The 17,858-nt window shown below is 45.3% G+C and overlaps 1 protein-coding gene across 1 annotated transcript; it reads right to left on the reverse strand.

Moving 5' to 3' along the window:
* Positions 1-365: 365 nt before the first annotated feature.
* On the reverse strand, positions 366-17,815 carry Sel (canopy family protein seele). The gene is made up of 5 exons (XM_077706655.1): positions 17,598-17,815; positions 17,327-17,442; positions 10,179-10,373; positions 7,216-7,324; positions 366-1,391 (listed from the first exon to the last, which is right to left on the reverse strand). Exons 1-5 carry the CDS (start codon positions 17,692-17,694, stop codon positions 1,354-1,356), a joined length of 555 nt encoding a protein of 184 aa, XP_077562781.1. The 5' UTR covers positions 17,695-17,815; the 3' UTR covers positions 366-1,353.
* Between the last annotated feature and the right edge of the window lie 43 nt (positions 17,816-17,858).

The raw sequence follows: 17,858 nt of genomic DNA on the forward strand, positions 1-17,858 counted from the left end.
ATGTTGACCGCCTGACTTGCCGCTGAATCTCGCCGCCGCTCGGCAACGCTCCCGCTCGCCACTTCGCTCTAAGAGGGTCCAGCTCTTCATGCGCTTCGAGCAATGCGGCCTAAAATGCATGCGTTTGGGTTGGGACCAGAAGAAATTTCGAATAAAGCGATATTTTGAGTAAAGCGATTTCGTTATAACGAGGGATTACTGTATTTGTAGAGCTTCGGCTGAAGAATTCAAAGATTTGCTTTAAAGGGGGAAAAAAAGGAACATAAAAAAACGATAAGAAAGGGTTCATTTCAAACAACAGTTTCATGTGTATTCTCAGGTAAAACTCATAAATGAATGCCACCATGAGAGCACAGACACCTTAGTGTTTCTTGACATCAGCCATTTATTGCATTTGCAGTAACACATCTTTGGGCAACTCTGTCCTGCAGCAAGCATTGCACATTCGGAAAGATGGTCCTAAATACAAAAATCCAGATTACGCGAGAAAAATCATTACGTTCGTATTTTCTACACTTACAGTCGATGCAGTTCTTTCCAAGAGGCATCATACGTAAACGGTATCACACTGAGAAATGAATCCTGGCACACGGTGCCAAATAAATAGGAATGCAAAATTGGTGCTTTTAAAGACCCGCCACACATGACTCAATTGATCGACAAAAGTACCGTAACACACTGAGGAAGCAGCCATTTCTAACCAAGTGCTTACTGTTAACGTTTGCAAATTCTGGGAATTGTTCAACGTGCATGTTAATAAGCGCCCACCCTTTTTTTGGAGAGGCAGCATTCGCCAAAATATTGGCCCCATTTGATGGCAACAGCGGCACCCCCAGCAATTAGAACAGTGAAATTTTTCTTTTTTCTACAAAACGTGACAGACGGTTTGTGCAGGGGAACCGCTGAGAGAGTGTTATCAATAATCCGGAGAAGTGAATAGCCCAGCAATAGCAATGTCAATGCCGGTAGGGCACAAAGGGTAACAAGGTTCTTTTGACATGCATCCTGGCAAAGCCTGCCTGTTGGCGCTCACTCCCTAACTTAGTGCTTCTAGACAGGGTCCAAATGAATGTTTAAGGGAACACCAAACATGACATCCCTACCACCTGAGCCATGGCAAGCGGAAGTGGAAGTGTGCTCTCATGGATGGCCTGCTGCCACCTTGAATTTTGACCACATTAACATGCACCACATTCACATGCACGTTGAGCGTCACACTAGTTCAACCACTTATCGGTGAGACAAGATTGGGTGCTTCCCCGATATTTTACGGTAGACGCCGCCAGTGGAAAACACGTAAAAAAGCAGTGGAAACGCAGCATGAGAAAATGTTGTTGGAGTGGGAGTTGGAGGCTACAGCTCTTCCTTGGCCCCTTTTCCTCCACAGATGGCTGAAAGGGAATGGCAGAGAGAGTGTTGTTAGAGGGGGGTCGACGTTTTCGGGTCAAACCCGATTTTGCTCGATTCTTACACCCCAAACATGTTTCAGGAAAATCGGGTTAAACCCGACATCTCCGCAAATGGACCTTTTTAAAGTAGCAATCTTCGCAATCGTGTGTTGACGATCCGCCGTTCTCAAGCAGTATTTGTTGGCAGCGAGCCTCACAAACACAGCCTACGAACTCATTGGCATTGAGTACTGGCATGACTCTACCGCTCGCTACCTCAGGCTGGCAAATGCGGCACTCATTGGCAAATGCTGCACCTAGCCAATGGAAGCTCCGTTGTCGAGAATGCTTTCTCCCAGGAGTGATGCACTGGGCGATCAGGCAGGTGTCAAATGAAGACCGACATCTTGCGCAACCAGATGATCATGTATGTAAACAAGGATGAGTGAGAAATCGGTGACCAGCTTTTCGTGAATAAAATGTCTCATTTCTTAGAAGTTATCAATGCCCTTCACTTTCATCCTTACCAATACATTTCCATACAAACATGAAATTTCAAACAGCATTTTCCAGAAAACCCCGAGGTCGCCCTGAATACCAGCTTGAAATAAACGCCAGTTTTAACATACCAGTTCTAACATATCAGTTTCAACATATCAGTGCAGCACAAAGGCAGTTGGACACCACTGTATACAGCTGCACATATTTTCAGTTGGCAACAATCCTGTAGTGGCCCTGCAGTGGCCAAAACTGATTTAAATAGCAAGATAAAAAGTTTTTCTGATTTTTATTTTTATTTTTCGCCCATTTTTTCAGGACACCCCGTAATGTGCACTAAAACTTTCCCTTCGTGTCAAGCATATGCACTAAAATTGTAGACACTCCTGCTCTGAACACAACTAATAATACCGGTCACACTTGCAATTTTGTTTCCCCTTTAGCCTCGCAACATAAATGAAACATGTTTTACTTCATTTATTTCCTGCATCAGAACGTGAAAATGTATCACTGTCAGAATAAACATTATTATAAGGCATTCAGTATGTGTGCGTGTATCTATATACAGTAAAACCTCGATTATACAACTTTCTCGGGACTGTGAGAAACTGTTGTACGTTGTAAAACCCAAACAACAATTACATCCATAAATACAGTTCCACAAGACGGATTAGCAGGAAACTTTGATGTAAACTACTAACTAATGGTTTGCAGGGCTCGGAAACCCAAATCACTAAAAAAGTAAAAGCGAAAATAATAATGCAGTGGTGCAGGTGGCAATCACGCTGTATTAAAAGAAACCTAGTACCGCAGTTCACTGCTGCGATTCCCGGCAGCCAGTGTGAATTATGGCACACACGATCATGACAAACTCTAAGCTTAAGCCTGTCAGCGTAACCTCGTTGGCAATTCACTGCTGAGTGGCAATTCACTCGACTCGCATCCGTCATTAAACTCAGGTTCTCGAAAAACAGAGACATATATGTGACAAAAAAAAAAAAAAAGAAAACGCACACATGACCATGTGCACGCACACACACACACTGATTTAACATAGCCACCAAGAACTTTGGATCTGCAAACTAACTATTGTCCAAAGGGAGACTTCATAAAACCGTGAAAGCCTTAAGCAAACCGGCAACTGCAGGGAAAATCCGAATTTGTTCATTAATTTGGGAAATTCATAAAAGTGAGTTTAAGGTTCATCTGCATTCTTGCACAAGTGTAGTACGCTGGGCTAAGTGGCACGAATACATTCCCACAACAGCGCAAAACAAGAAGGAACACACGTGCCAGAAAAGGACATGAACAAGCTTACAGTGCTTGATCGTGTCCTTTTCTTATTTGTAAGTTACATCTGTTTTATGCTGTAGTTAGAATGAATCCTCGTGGACAGGCACACACATATTACATACAAGGATATATGTGCAGCAAAAATCTAATGCATGTCAATGTAAGTACAGACAGACAGATTTTTTAAAGGCCCAGGCATGCATTAACTTCTCTGATAACAGCAGGGTGTCAAACTGTTCAGGTTTGGTTCATTTTCAGTTTGACTAAACCGAAAAACGTAACAGTTCACCAACCGGTTCACAAACCAATTCAGTATGGCCAACCGGTTCACATGCCGCTTCAACAATCCTGCTTTGCCCCGTTAGTCAGTGCCAGTCACCATGTCTACAAAACAGCCCGTCTAGTATACAAAAACTGTATGAAATAGGCCAACAAGAACGAAGAACCCTGATACAGCCCGCACAAGTATATGAGGTTTTTTTCTGTGTTTCTATTCTTCTGTGCTGTATGTGCAGAGTTTATCCAGCCTGAGCTTACTATAGCCCTGAGCTTACTATATACTGAGCTTACTATATACTAAAGATTTGCTACCATGCGACTAATCAAACAAATAAATCACCACATCAGCAGCTGCCTTTCTACTGCAAAGCAGTACATGTCTAACCCCCCACGTTCTCATTCCGGTGAAGCAGATTTAGTCAGCGTTGCCCCGGGGCTCCTCCTCGGCCCCGCCGACCCCTCTTTCACAACTGTTATTCCCCTCACCACCCCTGACGTCGCTTTCACAAGTTGGGCAATCAGCTGACAACAGCGGTAGCACCGTTATCAGCTGATTTCGAAGAATCAACAGAAGCACGAATAGGCGTATAAACGATCGAAAGCCTCCACTGTCGAGCATGTAGCCGCGGCCATTGCCGCCTAAAATTCCACGTCGCCGAGTAGCTTGAATCCCACCCAGTTGAGGAGAAATTTGGCCGGTTAAAACGCTGTCGTAAGTCTATAGTTTTCCTTCAGCTTGGAAGGCTTTCTGAGCAACATTTTCGCCGTTGTATTTCACGCCTAAGTGTGCGCCATCACCGGTTGCCGGTTTACGGGCGCACAGGTCGGAGCGGAAGGAAGGCGGCGTGCACGCGCAGCTGGGCTTCATGCCGCTACCAACAACATGCCCGTTGTGCTGGTTTGAAATTTAGACGTGAAAGTCTCATGGCTCAAAGCGCCCTGTCTGGTATCGTTCGTAATCGAGTGGTCTGGATCTGGGTTGGTGTGTACACAGAGAGTAATATGCGTACAACGGGGGAGAGAAACACAGAGCCACATGTTTGTCCGCTAGAATAAAGCTCCACAGGCCTTCTAGGTTTTAACTCGCTTTGTGCCGGATGCATGTTGTTTGCTTGGAGGAGAAAGAGCAGGAATTGAAGAAGCGTCGGCCCGAACAGAAGCGCAAATGGGCATGAGAACTACGCAAAGCCGCAACCATTGCCGCCTCAGGTTCCAGCTCGTCAAGTAACTGTAAATCCCTCCCGGATGAAGAGCAACTTGCCCGCTTGGAACGCTGACGTGAGCCAATATTGCTCGTTCAGCGTAAACAGCTTTCAGAGTGACATTTTCCATGGTGTCTTTCAATACTAACTGTGTGCCTATAACCGATTGCCGGTTCATGTGTGCATGGCTTGGGAGTAAAGGGAGGGGTGGGGTGTGTGAACACGCAGCAATAGGTTTCAGGCCCTTACTGATAAGACGTCTGCGGTGCCGACGGGAAATTTAAACGTGGACGTCAAGCGGCCCAATCCGACCTGTCCGGTGTCCTCAGTGATAGAGCGCATTGGGTTGGTGTGTTACACAAAACGACGCAGGAGGGAGACAGACAGCTCCATGTTTGTCTGCTACAATAAAGCTTGGGTCATTCCAAGTTTCATTCAGTCAATGGGCTAGAAGGTATGTTCATTCGCAAACTACAAACAAACTTGTTTTGTTTAGTGGGCACCGTGGACTATTTCCAGCATTGCAGGTCATCCTTCTTCACAGAGTGGAAGGGCACTAATTTTTTTCATCTTCCCTCTTTGCTGCCTTTTTGTGATGCCACTAGCCCACACAGCATCAGCTATTGCTACAACATTCCCCCAAAATACTGTACCAGGCCAACACCCAGATGGCACACACACACATATGGGGGGGTTTTGTCTAAGACCAGGAAATAATTTGCCAGAGATGTTCCTTTACATATGACCTTCCATTATAATGCCATCAATACCACTAATATAACATCAACACCACCAGAGCTTAGAAGACGATGTGAAGTTGAGGTTCCCTCTATAGCACTGGAAACGCAGCAATGTGCTGGTCAACACCACAGCCTACTTAGTAACGTCGAGCACTGTACCCGTGGAAGGTCACTGGATATATAAGGCTAACGTACAAGTGTTTCTCAAAGACTTACGAATGCCCACATCCACAACCAAATGATTGGTTGACAAATAGATGCCCAATTTATGCACCAACCTATATTGATTGGTTGCTTAATCAACTTCCCAACCCCAGACACAACTTCCCAACTTCCCAACACAAGCCAGAATTTTTATCACTACACCTTGCCGTAATTATGCCGAAGCAGTTGCTATCAGCACAAAGCACAGGTAGTGGAAATGGCGTTGCCGCTTGCTATTTCCAGATGTTCGAAAAGGGAAAGCGTGGTTCCTTATCTCCACATTCTAGAAACAACTTATCGCACACATGCACAGAAGTGGAGGGGGTCGCTATCCTCCTAAGTACAGCAGTTGTGGCCATCACTTGATTGCAAATGAAAGACACATACTAAAGGGTGCCTGTTTGTTTTGTACCTCTAAGTTAGAGGAGAGTGGGGAGCGGGCACTGCGTAGGATGGCCGATTCAATCATTTTTTTTGTTTCTTGCGACCATAAAACGGTGCCCCAGCTGCACTGATCAGTCACTGGACCTGCCAAAAAACCGCACTATAAATGGTATTGTGCTTCGGGCAACTGCATTTTAAGTGGTATGATTATGTATTGAGTTCTATGGGAGGCGAACCAGTGGCCACATAAACCTGCATTATATCCAGTCCTGCACCATGGACGGTTACATTATAAATGGTATCACTGTAATAAAATGTGTAACCGCAGTTTGCGAAACCGGACAGAAAATCTGTCACTAGAGAACTGCATACTTCAAGTCCTGTTTCAACGTCCTAGTAGCACCACCTGTGCACAAACCTAGCATTAGACGTACTGCAAAATAAAATATGATTGTGGTGAAGTATGCACGATGCCCATTACCATGGTAACAAAGCAACTCTCAGCAAGTGTGAGTGAAGCCTGTGCCAGCTGTGTAACGCCAAGGCAGCCTACTTTGGCCCATTTGTGTATTCTGTGTTATAGTTGTCGAGTTGTGCTTTGAAAAACAGAAACCAAAGCAATGCAGCACATATAAGCTCACTGGCACATAACGATCACAACATGTACTGCCATAGGCTACACAAGCTGTAACAACTAACACCCAGCATTTTCCCAAATAGTGTTTTTGCTATTTCCATACGTGGCACAGATGCACCGCAAGTATTATTATGCATGTCTCAATATTCTTTTTTTTTTACTGCATCCTCAATGCCTATAGCTTTAACCAACAAACAACTGCAGCTTAGACACAGACAAATTACACATGGTACGTGCTATACAGGCATTCAACTGCTCCAAGGTCCACTGCAAACCACCGATTAGCCCACAGCTCACAGATGTCGCAAATGCAGAGTTTACTTACAGGTGTGGTCAAAAGTAAAAAGAGCACGCACTTATGAATTTACGAGAATGTATCCACAAAGCAGCAGCTAGCATATGCTGTGGAAATGTGGGCGGTTTTTCAGTAGAGAAGGACTCATGCAAAAGTTACCAGTCAGGCAAATGGTGGAAAAATTTGCCTAAACTTATCAACCGCCACTCCACTTACTACTGACTGCACCTAAAAACCTAAGCAACAACAACAAAAAGAACCCACTGAACTCTGGTTACTGCCAACTGATGTTTACCTTCATTGTTTTCACAGAGCAGCCTGAAGGCTTGGGGCTCCACCTTTATCTTGCGCCTTGCGAAAACATGGATGTAATCGTCCTCGTGCTCTCCAAGCATGTCTTCGCACTGGAAGCAGAAGAAAAGGACTAAAGATACGTGGCAAACGTCACCTCGTTCACCACTTGCCCAGGCAATGACATGCACAGTCAAAAGATTGCTCCGAATCATTCTTACAAGCTGCCCACATCTGGCACAGGAACTGCAACCAACTCTGAAGTATAAAGGTAGGAAAAACTATGTTCACAGGCCTCTCCCAGCTAACAGGAGCACTCCCCCCACTGCCCCAGCAAGCCAATTCCATGGGAGACATTCCCAAATAAACAACCACAACCCTTAGGATTTTATCTTGGCGTCTAGCGCCCCAAACAACTGGCTTAAGAGGTGCTTATGTGAGGACTACGGGTTAATTCCGAGCAACTGGGGTTCTTCCAATACGTGCCAAATGTTGCCCAACACATCCTCCATCTTAAATGTTGCAGCAGCTCAAAATATGACCCCCAAGCACTTGCGTCTTCTCTTTCCTATCCCTTTTCAGCGCTGCGTGCCACGTTTCACAGGTATCAGGAGAGTCTGCCGCACCTGGCTTTGACTCAAGCAACAAAAGCCAGCATCAAATTACCACTGCTGGCATCAAGAAGCCCACAATGAGGCAGTCAGTGCACAGCATCTTGTGGAAAATAAAGAAAAGGTCTGGAATCATGGGCTCCTCTCCCTGAGTGCAACGCAAGAAAAAGGGGAGTAAAGGGAAAAAAAATGTGCCTCTGCTGGCATACTATCACTATCAGCCTATCTACGCCCACTGCAGGGCAAAGGCCTCACCCACAGATCTCCAATTATCCCGGTCCTGTGCTAACTGCGACCAATTTATCCCCACAAACTTCTTGATCTCATCTGCCCATCTAACTTTCTGCCGCCCCCTGCCACGCTTGCCTTCTCCAGGGATCCGCCCTATTACCCTTAATGACCAACAGTCATCTTGTTTTCACATTACATGCCCTGCCCACGCCCATTTCTTCTTCTTCTTAATTTATACTAATATGTCCTTTACACACGTTTGTTCCCTGATACATTTCGCTCTCTTCTTGTCCCTTAGCGTTACACCTATCACCTTCCGTTCCAATGCTCACTGAGTCGTCCTCAATTTAAGTTGAACTCTTTTAGTGAGCCTCCACATTTCTGCCCCGTAGGTGAGAACCGGTAAGATGCAGCTGTCATACACTTTCTTCTTCAGGGATAATGGTAGGTTCATTATCTGAGAATGATATATTCATTATCCGAGAGTGCTAGCATATAAGTCCCGATATATCTGGCAAACTGCATATGACTGCACAACGCAGTCCTGTCTCACGTTCACCACGAAAAGAAAGCGCAGGTTGTGTGAATGCTTGTCTTTTGTACTGGCACTGCACATAAAAATAAGTGAAGGAAAATGGGTGGAGAAAAAAATACGGCAAAGGAAAGAAGCCCACCCAAGAGAGCTGCCAGAAAGTGCACAAGCATTCTTTTCAGGGGCTCGCCTCTGCAGAAGAACCTCTACATATGTTTGCCTTGGAGGCCTTAGGACTCTTTATTACAGGGCCTTTCACAGAAAACTTGTTTATGGCTAGGGTTCTGTGAATTCTTTAAGACTGTCAACAATTCTGGGATGGCAACAAATGCCTTGCGGTAAAGCCAACTTTATCACAAATACTCCGCAGAAAACAGCTGTAACTCTTATTTTATCAAAATTTGCCCCCAACCAATTATATGGCAACTGGATGCTAAGATGACTCTACCAGCGTTTCATTTTCTCTTCACAATTAGTTAGCTCACACTGAATTTTTAAACGTCGGCAAATTCCCAACTGCTGTCAAAACATGGACATGGACAAGAGGGGGAATGGACAGCCAAATGTTTGTTTGCTAGAATAAAACTCCAGTCTTTCGAAGTTTCATTAAAGTAATCCCAAAGCCAGTCACTACCATTAACAAACAATGAGAAAATAAATAGATGTACATTCTCTGACCATGTGTGTGTTGTGCATTTTATACAGCTCTGTTGGTCATCCACCTAAACAGATTGGAATGGCTTCCAATTTTTATTAAATGAAAGGCTTTTTATTAAACATACTACATGGCCAGGTACACCTATACTATTGCATATCGTGTCACCTGTTGCAAACAGACAGACGCCTAAGATTGCTTACAAGAGGAGCTGTTTAAGATTGCTTCTAGAATCTCACTCTGGACATTACTCGTCTAGCAACACACTAGAAGTATTTAAAGGAGTACTGACACGAAATTTTTGTGTTACGCTTTTTTCGCTGCTATGGGTGCCTATTAGCCGTCTAATCATAGAATGGCACATTAGACGGTCGATCGCAGCGTAAACAATCATTCACGGCGTTGTTTATTCGTGTTAGTTTCGGTTTTGACAAAATGAATGCCGAGCAGCCGCCATGCCAGGAGGTAGCACCTTATGTCACCATTCTTGTCGCACCGCTGCCAATCTGGACGCGCGTGCGAGTGAGCGCACGCGCTCGCCCAGATTGGCCACGGTGTTCACCATCCCCACAAGCCTGGGCAGCATGACATCAGTCCCAAAACCACGACGTGTACACACGGTGCAGCACCTGCCAACCACAGCCAGCGCGTCGGCTACATCACAGGAGCCCGAAGTAGGCAGCTTGGGGCAAGGAGCAGATGATGTCACGCTGGCCCGCTCTGGGCTTTCTCGTGTGAGCAGAGATTAAAATGGATTTAAAATATGTTATAGGGAACGGATACTGTTGAAACTTGTTGGGAAATATCACCAGATAAAAAGGAAGCATTTTAAATAGTTATCTCAGCTTGGAAATTTCGTGTCACCTCTCCTTTAAGCATCTCAGGCTCAAAAAAAGAAAAAAAATGGGGATGACGGAATTGAGAAAATATAAACTAACCAGTTGTTTAATTTTTGCATTGGCATTCGGATCCGGCAGCACTTCGTGAGTGCTCAGCTTCTCAACATCCTTGCTAAGGTCGACGAGAATGAGCTCTCCAGTTTCCTTGTGCGTCGCCTGTGCGTAGTTTTCCATTCTCTTGCAGACTTCCTCAATAACGTCATGCATGTGTGCTTCTGAGCCAGCATAGGGAATCTGCAAGAGTGAAAAGCAAGGTGTACAAACATAAAAAGAAATGGGGCATCCTCCTAGAGTACACTTAATGGGCACAAGATGGCTTGGCATGAAAACTGCGTTTTGGTGCCACGTACATGTGAGCAACATGCTTTTGTGAACCACTGCTTTGGGATGGCAGATAGGTTGAGTTCACTACCTTGCCCTTCATCAAAAATGAACCACCCTAGGTCGCAGTAATCTTAAGGGACATTAAATGTGCTTTAATCACAAACTTGCACAGGATAAGCAGAAATGTTTGCAGTATTTGCTACAGTCAAATGGCAATGGAAGTCTTGTGTCTTATAAATGTGTAATCAGCATTATACCCATAATGTTGCCCAGCAGCAGGTTGAACTATATTCAAAAGGGGCCATGCAGACAAAATACAAGTTTATTTTATTCGAAAGATTTCGTGTTTCATAGTGCCCCCAGCGCTTGTCTGGCAGCAAATAATGCCGTATTCACCGAGAAATTAATCAATTTAGGTTAAAATTTCGATTCTCCCGCCAAATCGTGTGTTTTCATGACATCTGACATGAAGTCACAAGGGCGGGTATTCAAACGAACTTCCAGTGCATCATTTGGCACTGCAGCCTCGCTTGCCGTCAGTCCTCCCAGATGGCGCTACCATACCCATCAACGGACCGTTGTCCGCAGTTGCTTTGTATATGACTGTATCTGCACCTGGCTCGTTTTTGTTACTGTAGAAAGTAATTGTTTCGCGAAACATGGGGTAAGCTCGACAAACAGGGTCTTGTAAGACGTCGCTTACGCCAATTGGCTAGTGTTGTGTAAGACAACTCCAAAGCGGCACACTGCTGTGCAGCTAAAACAAGCATAGTGCGCGCAGTACCAACACCCGTGCGCATCGGTACTTCTATGCTCAGTGTATTTTCGTAACTTTCATTGTTTACTGCACCATTTTTACTGCTGTAAAATGAATGTGCATTACATTTACGCACAAATAACTCGCTCGGCAAGCTTATAAGCCGTGCCTAATTTGCGTTTGCTTTTGCTGGCCTCAGCCAATCGCACAGCTGGGCACATATGACATCATAGTTTTTGTTGCGAGGAATGAGCTAGTGGGCCGCATGGCCATTCCCTTGTTTCCTAATTGTATAGCTTCTTTGAGCGAAGTGTAGAGTGGTGTCAGTATGACTCTAACGAGGCAATCTTTCGAATGAACCAAACTTGTGTTTTGTCTGCATGGCCCCTTTAAATAATGTTCAAGGTTTCTACTAGCCAAAGCAATACGTGGGCGGCAAGAAGTATAATTGCAGAGGATCCAGCACTAATTTGAGGTGGCCTCCAAAAAAAGGGGGAGGTGGAGATGAAAGGGGAAAAACCTGAACAAGCACTAAAAAAAGTTCGAGATGTTGTCTTTAAACGACTTTCCGATGGTCCTGTTCATCTTTTGTTGTGCTCCAGGGTCGTTTCAATATGGCTTACTGTGGCAGTGAGATCAGAAACCGCAGCCGCACAAGGATCACGCATAGCTTGCGACAGGAAAATAATTATGGACAGTCATTATCCGATGGCTGGCAGAGTTAGTGTACTCTGGCATTCCCCCTGTGTTTGCCAGTGGACAAGGTTCCAAGTGCAGCAAGACCCGGAACTCAGTAGAGGGTTTTAGTGAAAAGGTTTGGAGGGCCAGAAGTGGCTTTAGATGGCGCAAGAGGACAGGAACCCCCAGTTTTTAAGAAGGGCCCCAGATCTGCAGAAGCATATTGTAAAGTTCCGAGAGAGCGCCCTCCCCCGAAACCCCCCCCCCCCCCTTTAGGAGTGAAATATTCAGTTTACAAAAAGACCCCAAAGATTGCGCACCCCCTAAGATCACACTAGCTTCAACGCCTTCGAAAGCCCGTACAGCTTCCTCCGCGAAAACATTCCGCGGCCGCAAATACCGTCGATGTCATAATTTTTAACCAAAGAGACACAACCTGTCCAGCTTGACTAGCAAGAGGAGGAAACGGGGTAGTGGAGTGGAAGAATAGAAGAGTGGGGAGATACCGTCTTGGCATCATTTAAGTGTACGGCGAGTTCAACCAGCGCCTGGCATTTGTGAGCTAGGAACCAGCGGGGAGACTCGAAGCTCAGGAGAGCATGGTGGACGAAGCGCTGCAGCTCGTGTTCGACTCTGACAGCGATGCATCGTTCGATGCCATTAGCGACGATCAGTGAACAAATTAAATGCATATCACCTATTCATGTGTCGATGCGTTCACTTATTTGTCATTTTCGCAACTGATCCGAAAGTTCACCCATCCTGCATTTTTTACTCGATATCTCTACAGTTGTTATTGGCAGAGGCGACCCCTTTTTGTAGTTTTTCACACCTAACGTGAAAGATCACCCATTCCATATTTCTTGATATCTCTGTATTTTGGGTGGGCGTTCTTTCGGAGCTTTATGTCTGCTGGCTTAACCAAGACACATCATAGATAAAATTACGGCGCTGAGACACATTTCCGAGAGATTAATGTCACGAATTTAAACCCCCGCCTGGCAACACATGGCACGTAACAGCAAACGTGAAGGCAACACGCAATTAATTGGGCACACTAAAAAAAACAAGAAGGGAACTCAAACAGGCACAAAAGACTGCTTACACATGGGAATGAGAAAGGATTACATCTTTTTATTCAAGCTATGTGACATGTCTAATGTCCATTATGTCTAATGACAGGTTTGTCATGATTATGCCACAGAGGGATACACGTCCGGTGTGTAATCTTTGCGTCGTAAAAACTGTGGTGGCGTCGGCTGTTGGCCGTTCCAGCTGCAGCGAGCATCTGCCTCTTTGTTCGCCGTGCAGCATTTTTGTGTTCCCTTGGATCTCCTTTTGAGGCGTACTTCTGAGGGTGACCTCACTTCCCAGCTACGGTTGAGGTAGAGGCTGCGGAGCCCATGACAGTACAGACAGCACCGACAGTGGAAATGTGTCCAGTGGTGCGATTACATCCTGTAATTACCGCTGCCATGATCCCTTCCCTTCGTGTCGTTCTCTCCGTTAATATGACTGGGAGGCTTTGCCAATCGCCTTTGTTAGCCCTACATGTATGATTTTTGCATAATAAGCATTGCTTTTGCATTAAAAACATGCGCACTGCAAAGCAATGCTGGGTTCCTGCAGCCAAATCAATGTTACGCAGGCAACTTTTGGACAGGAGGATAACTCCTCGAATTAAATTATTTCATGAATTCGTATTACATAAAAAGCATGCACAGCATACCAAGCATTGTTACACTTAGTTCAGATTAGCGGCGTCAGTTCAATTAACTTTTTGACCTCCCTTGCAGTCTTAATTTTTTTCAGCATCTTTTCAGTCTGATGGAACCGAAAATGAAAACTGAAACTGAAGTTACATCCGACGTAATCCTGGCCACATCAACAAGGTCATAAGGTCAAATAAAAGAGTTACGTCTGACGTATAATTTTTTTTAGATGTTTTCACCTACGTATAAATAAAAAAGTGCCTAGGCGTTCCTTTTACTACCTCTAATCAATTATTAACTGTGTTTTTTGTAGGGCTTTGAGCAATTTCAACTTCGTTCTTGGCACAAACTACGTGCACTACATCTGACATTGTGCCCGCGGCAAGAGGTTCTATTTTGTTAATTTCCATCTTTCCTTTTTTTTTGTATTTTGCATATGAAAAGAAGTGCATGAGGATTCGTATTAAAAGATTTTCAATAGTATGATTTAAAAAAACACGCACACGATGGTATTTGAACCCGCACCTCTGCAGCAATCCTCCTGCAATGCTCCAGACCACTCAACTATCGCCTACCTTTACTTGTAAAGGAGACGATGACTCGACCAACACAAAAGCAAACATAGAGGCACAAATTTACCAATGCTGCATCAGGCTGGATATAACGCAGCCACATACATAGTTTTTGATTGATGTTACATATTGTAAAATGGACCATTGCGGTAACATTGCGGCTTAACAGTGTGGAGAGTGTGATGTTTGCTAGATCAACTCGCCCGACTACCTGTCCTCCTGCATTCTGTTGCAATAAGGTTGCACAGATTACATAGGGCGTGACTGCACTTGGATTCTGTCATGCACAACTTTTTTTTTTACTTGACATTACGTCAAACGTACCTTTAATTTCTATTTCCGTAGAGTGAACTTGTTAACTCTAATTTGCGGGTTTGAAGCGACTAATTGTGATACGTCGGACGCAACTCGAAACATTTAGCAAAAGTTGCGTCGGACGTAACTTTTAATTCTTAACTTTAGGTTACGTCGGCAGTAACACGAAACATTGGGTTAAAGTTCCGTCGGATGTAACTAGTTTCCACTTTAGGTTAAGCCGGACGTAATTTTAACGCAGTGCCTATTCTGTGGACCAGTCCACAGGATAGTGTTCAGCTTTATTCTGTGGACCAGTCCACAGGATAGTGTTCAGCTTTATTCTGTGGACCAGACCACAGAATACTAATGTTCAGCTTTATCCTGTGGACCATTTGAGGCGGCGCTTGGCGGTGCTGTTCGGCGCGGTCGTGTCGTGCAACATTTTTTTTTTTTCTTTTAGATACTTATTTCAGTTTCGTAACTGCGCCGACTGTGCCTTCCCGGGTGGGCGCTCTGGTTGACGGCGTGCGCCGATGCGCTGAGCTCTAAGTTGCGGTGTGTAGTTGCGTGTCTGCTCTACAAGTTTCTTCTTTTCGCTTGCGTTTGTCTTTACCCTTGTGCGAGAACTTTGCCTCTTCAGTGCATTCGGTTGTACGACCGCGGACGAAAACGTTTTGTGACTCCGTAAACACGCTGTTTTCTTTCATGTGCTGTCTTGGCGCCCCGACCTACCTCACAGCCGGCTGTACGAGCGGATAATAATAATAGGAATCTTTATTTACAGGAACAGTACATATAATTTCCCAGCCCACTTAAGCAGCTGACGCTTGTGAGATGGCTGAGCACATGCATTGTGCATGGGGCACATGCTTATGTCTTTTACAAAATGAACGAGGAAGAAATCTCTTGCTAAAAAGCTTTTAATAAAACCAAGCAGCCTAATGAAGAAAAACCGAAAAATTCTTAATGCTATCACCGTCGGCAGGCGCGCATGCGTGTTCTGCCCCTTTCGTTTACCGCCGGTGCAACTACACGGTGCTCCTATGCGGTTCGGCCACAGCTCTCATGCTCCAGTTACTTCTGTCGGCACCTCCTTCTTTTTAGGGGCCGAGCCGCTTAGGGGCTGGGGCTGGCATCTCCCGTCGTCGTAATCGTCCTCTCATGTCACGGTGCTACAACACCCGGACACTCGTTTACGCCTCGCACTAGAGCGCTTCGTAACGCGTAATTAATATGCAGTGCCCGGAGCTTACGTGGTTACCAATTTTAGAAGAATTGTCTTCTTTCGATGTGTATGATATTTTTTGACCACCAAAGTTCGGTGAGCGGGTTTTAAACCGACACTGATGTGTTTTAAACCAGCGTCGTAGTCATTCACGTGCCTGTTAGTTCTATATGCAATAAAGAAAAAAAAAGCATAGTAAAAAAAAGAAAAACACAGAGACTCTCCTTTACGCCTCGAGCTAGAACACTTCGTGCTTCGAAGACAAGAGACTTTTACAGCAAAGCTGTATACCTCTATCTCCTCCCCCCCCCCTCCCTCCCCGACGGTTTCAACTCCGTTAATCAGAACAGCATTCCCCTTTACGCACAGCAAGCGATGCAGGTAGCGTAATGTCGTCGTCAGGCATTTAGTACACAGCATAACAGAACACACGAAATCAACAAAGACTTCCGAAGCGGCGAGCCCTACGTTCCACACCACGACGACCACGATGCGGCGAAATGCGGCCGAGTTCACGTTCACAAAAATTAGGCGGGCAAAGAAACGTCTTCAACTCCCGATGACATGATGCCGACCGTTTTAACGCTACAGGACGCTCAGTTTGTGCCGTATTTGTCTCACGCGAACTTTGTAATATGTAGTCGCAATGTTTTGTTATAGAACAACAAGCTTGGCGTGGCTTCAGTTGACTTCGGGGCAGGCTTGCTAAAAAAATGTTGCAGTACGTTCAAAATCGGCATCAAACATATGTGTTACTAGGTTCATAGCCTAGGTTTTTTGTAAACCAGATCACAAACCTGTGGACAAACCACGCAGAAAACGCTAAGTTAAGTTGGCCGCACAACCGCGCGCTGAAGAAGCAAGGTTCTCGCACGCGAAAAGAAGAAACTTGTAGAGCAGACACGCATGCACTACACACCGCAACAGCTCAGCGGACCGGCGCACACCGTCAACGCAGCCGCCGACACCGCGCAACACGCGACCGGAGCGCCCGCCCTGGAAGGCGCAGTTACGAAACTGAAATAAGTATCTAAAAAAAAAAAAAAAAAATGTTGCACGACACGACCGCGCCGAACAGCACCGCCAAGCGCCGCATCAAATGGTCCACAGGATAAAGCTGAACATTATTCTGTGGTCTGGTCCACAGAATAAAGCTGAACACTATCCTGTGGACTGGTCCACAGAATAAAGCTGAACACTATCCTGTGGACTGGTCCACAGAATAGGCACTGCGTAATTTTAATTCTCCTTTTGGGATCCGCCGGACGCAACTCGCGACACTTCCCGTTTTTTTTTGTTTTTTTTCTACGTGTCCGTCGGACGCAACTCACGACACTTCCGTCTTTTGTTTTTTTCAAAAGTGTGTAACAATGTGTAAACCATCACTGATTTCCTAAGCCACGCATCTTTCGCGATTCCTACCTCAGTCTAAAGGTGGAAACCATTGCCCGTATGTTCACTCTAGCTAAAGTGCCTTTTCATCTTTGCCCTATGCCCCGAAACGGGTGCGCAATCAGTTTGAAAATACATGTGATTCCGGTTCATTCGATTGATTTTTCGAATCGAACTTTTTTTTTTTGCACCTCTGCTAGCGTTTTTGGTCACCTGCGACAGAAACTCACCATTTTTTGCTTTTGCGTTCCGTCCCCTTGCAGCCGGAAACTCCCGACAGGTATCTTCTTCTTCGGGTCAACTGCTGATATGGCAGCCACGGATTCCTTTACTAGCGCTTTGCAGACTGAAAGGGGAGCGAATATATAATAAAATCAGCAAGGATAAAACATGTGCCACTAAAATAAACCTACGCCAACCATACCGGTACCAGTTCGTCAGTTTCGAACTATCAATGAGCGCTTTGTGAACATTGTTCATTCATCCGGCCACGGAGCTTACCTTGGCACTTCAACTCCTGAACGGTGGGTTCGGAGAGCGCAATGTAGCATAGTGTGTAAAAAATTACAATTTGGACGAGCAAAGCACTGCAGTGCATGTTAAGGCTAAATTACAGGGCACGCTGCGTATTCAAAAGCGCTTATTACACGTGTACGTAAACAAGCCGCAACTCTACAACCTACCGCCACTACCGCCGCGCCAACAACCGCGCCGACGTTTACGCAAAAAACTGTGACAAAGCGGAAACAGGAAGTTACGTCT

Source organism: Haemaphysalis longicornis, unplaced genomic scaffold (assembly GCF_048455015.1).
Source record: "Haemaphysalis longicornis isolate Haplotype H1 unplaced genomic scaffold, Haemaphysalis longicornis Haplotype H1 scaffold_4, whole genome shotgun sequence".
Taxonomy (NCBI): domain Eukaryota; kingdom Metazoa; phylum Arthropoda; class Arachnida; order Ixodida; family Ixodidae; genus Haemaphysalis; species Haemaphysalis longicornis.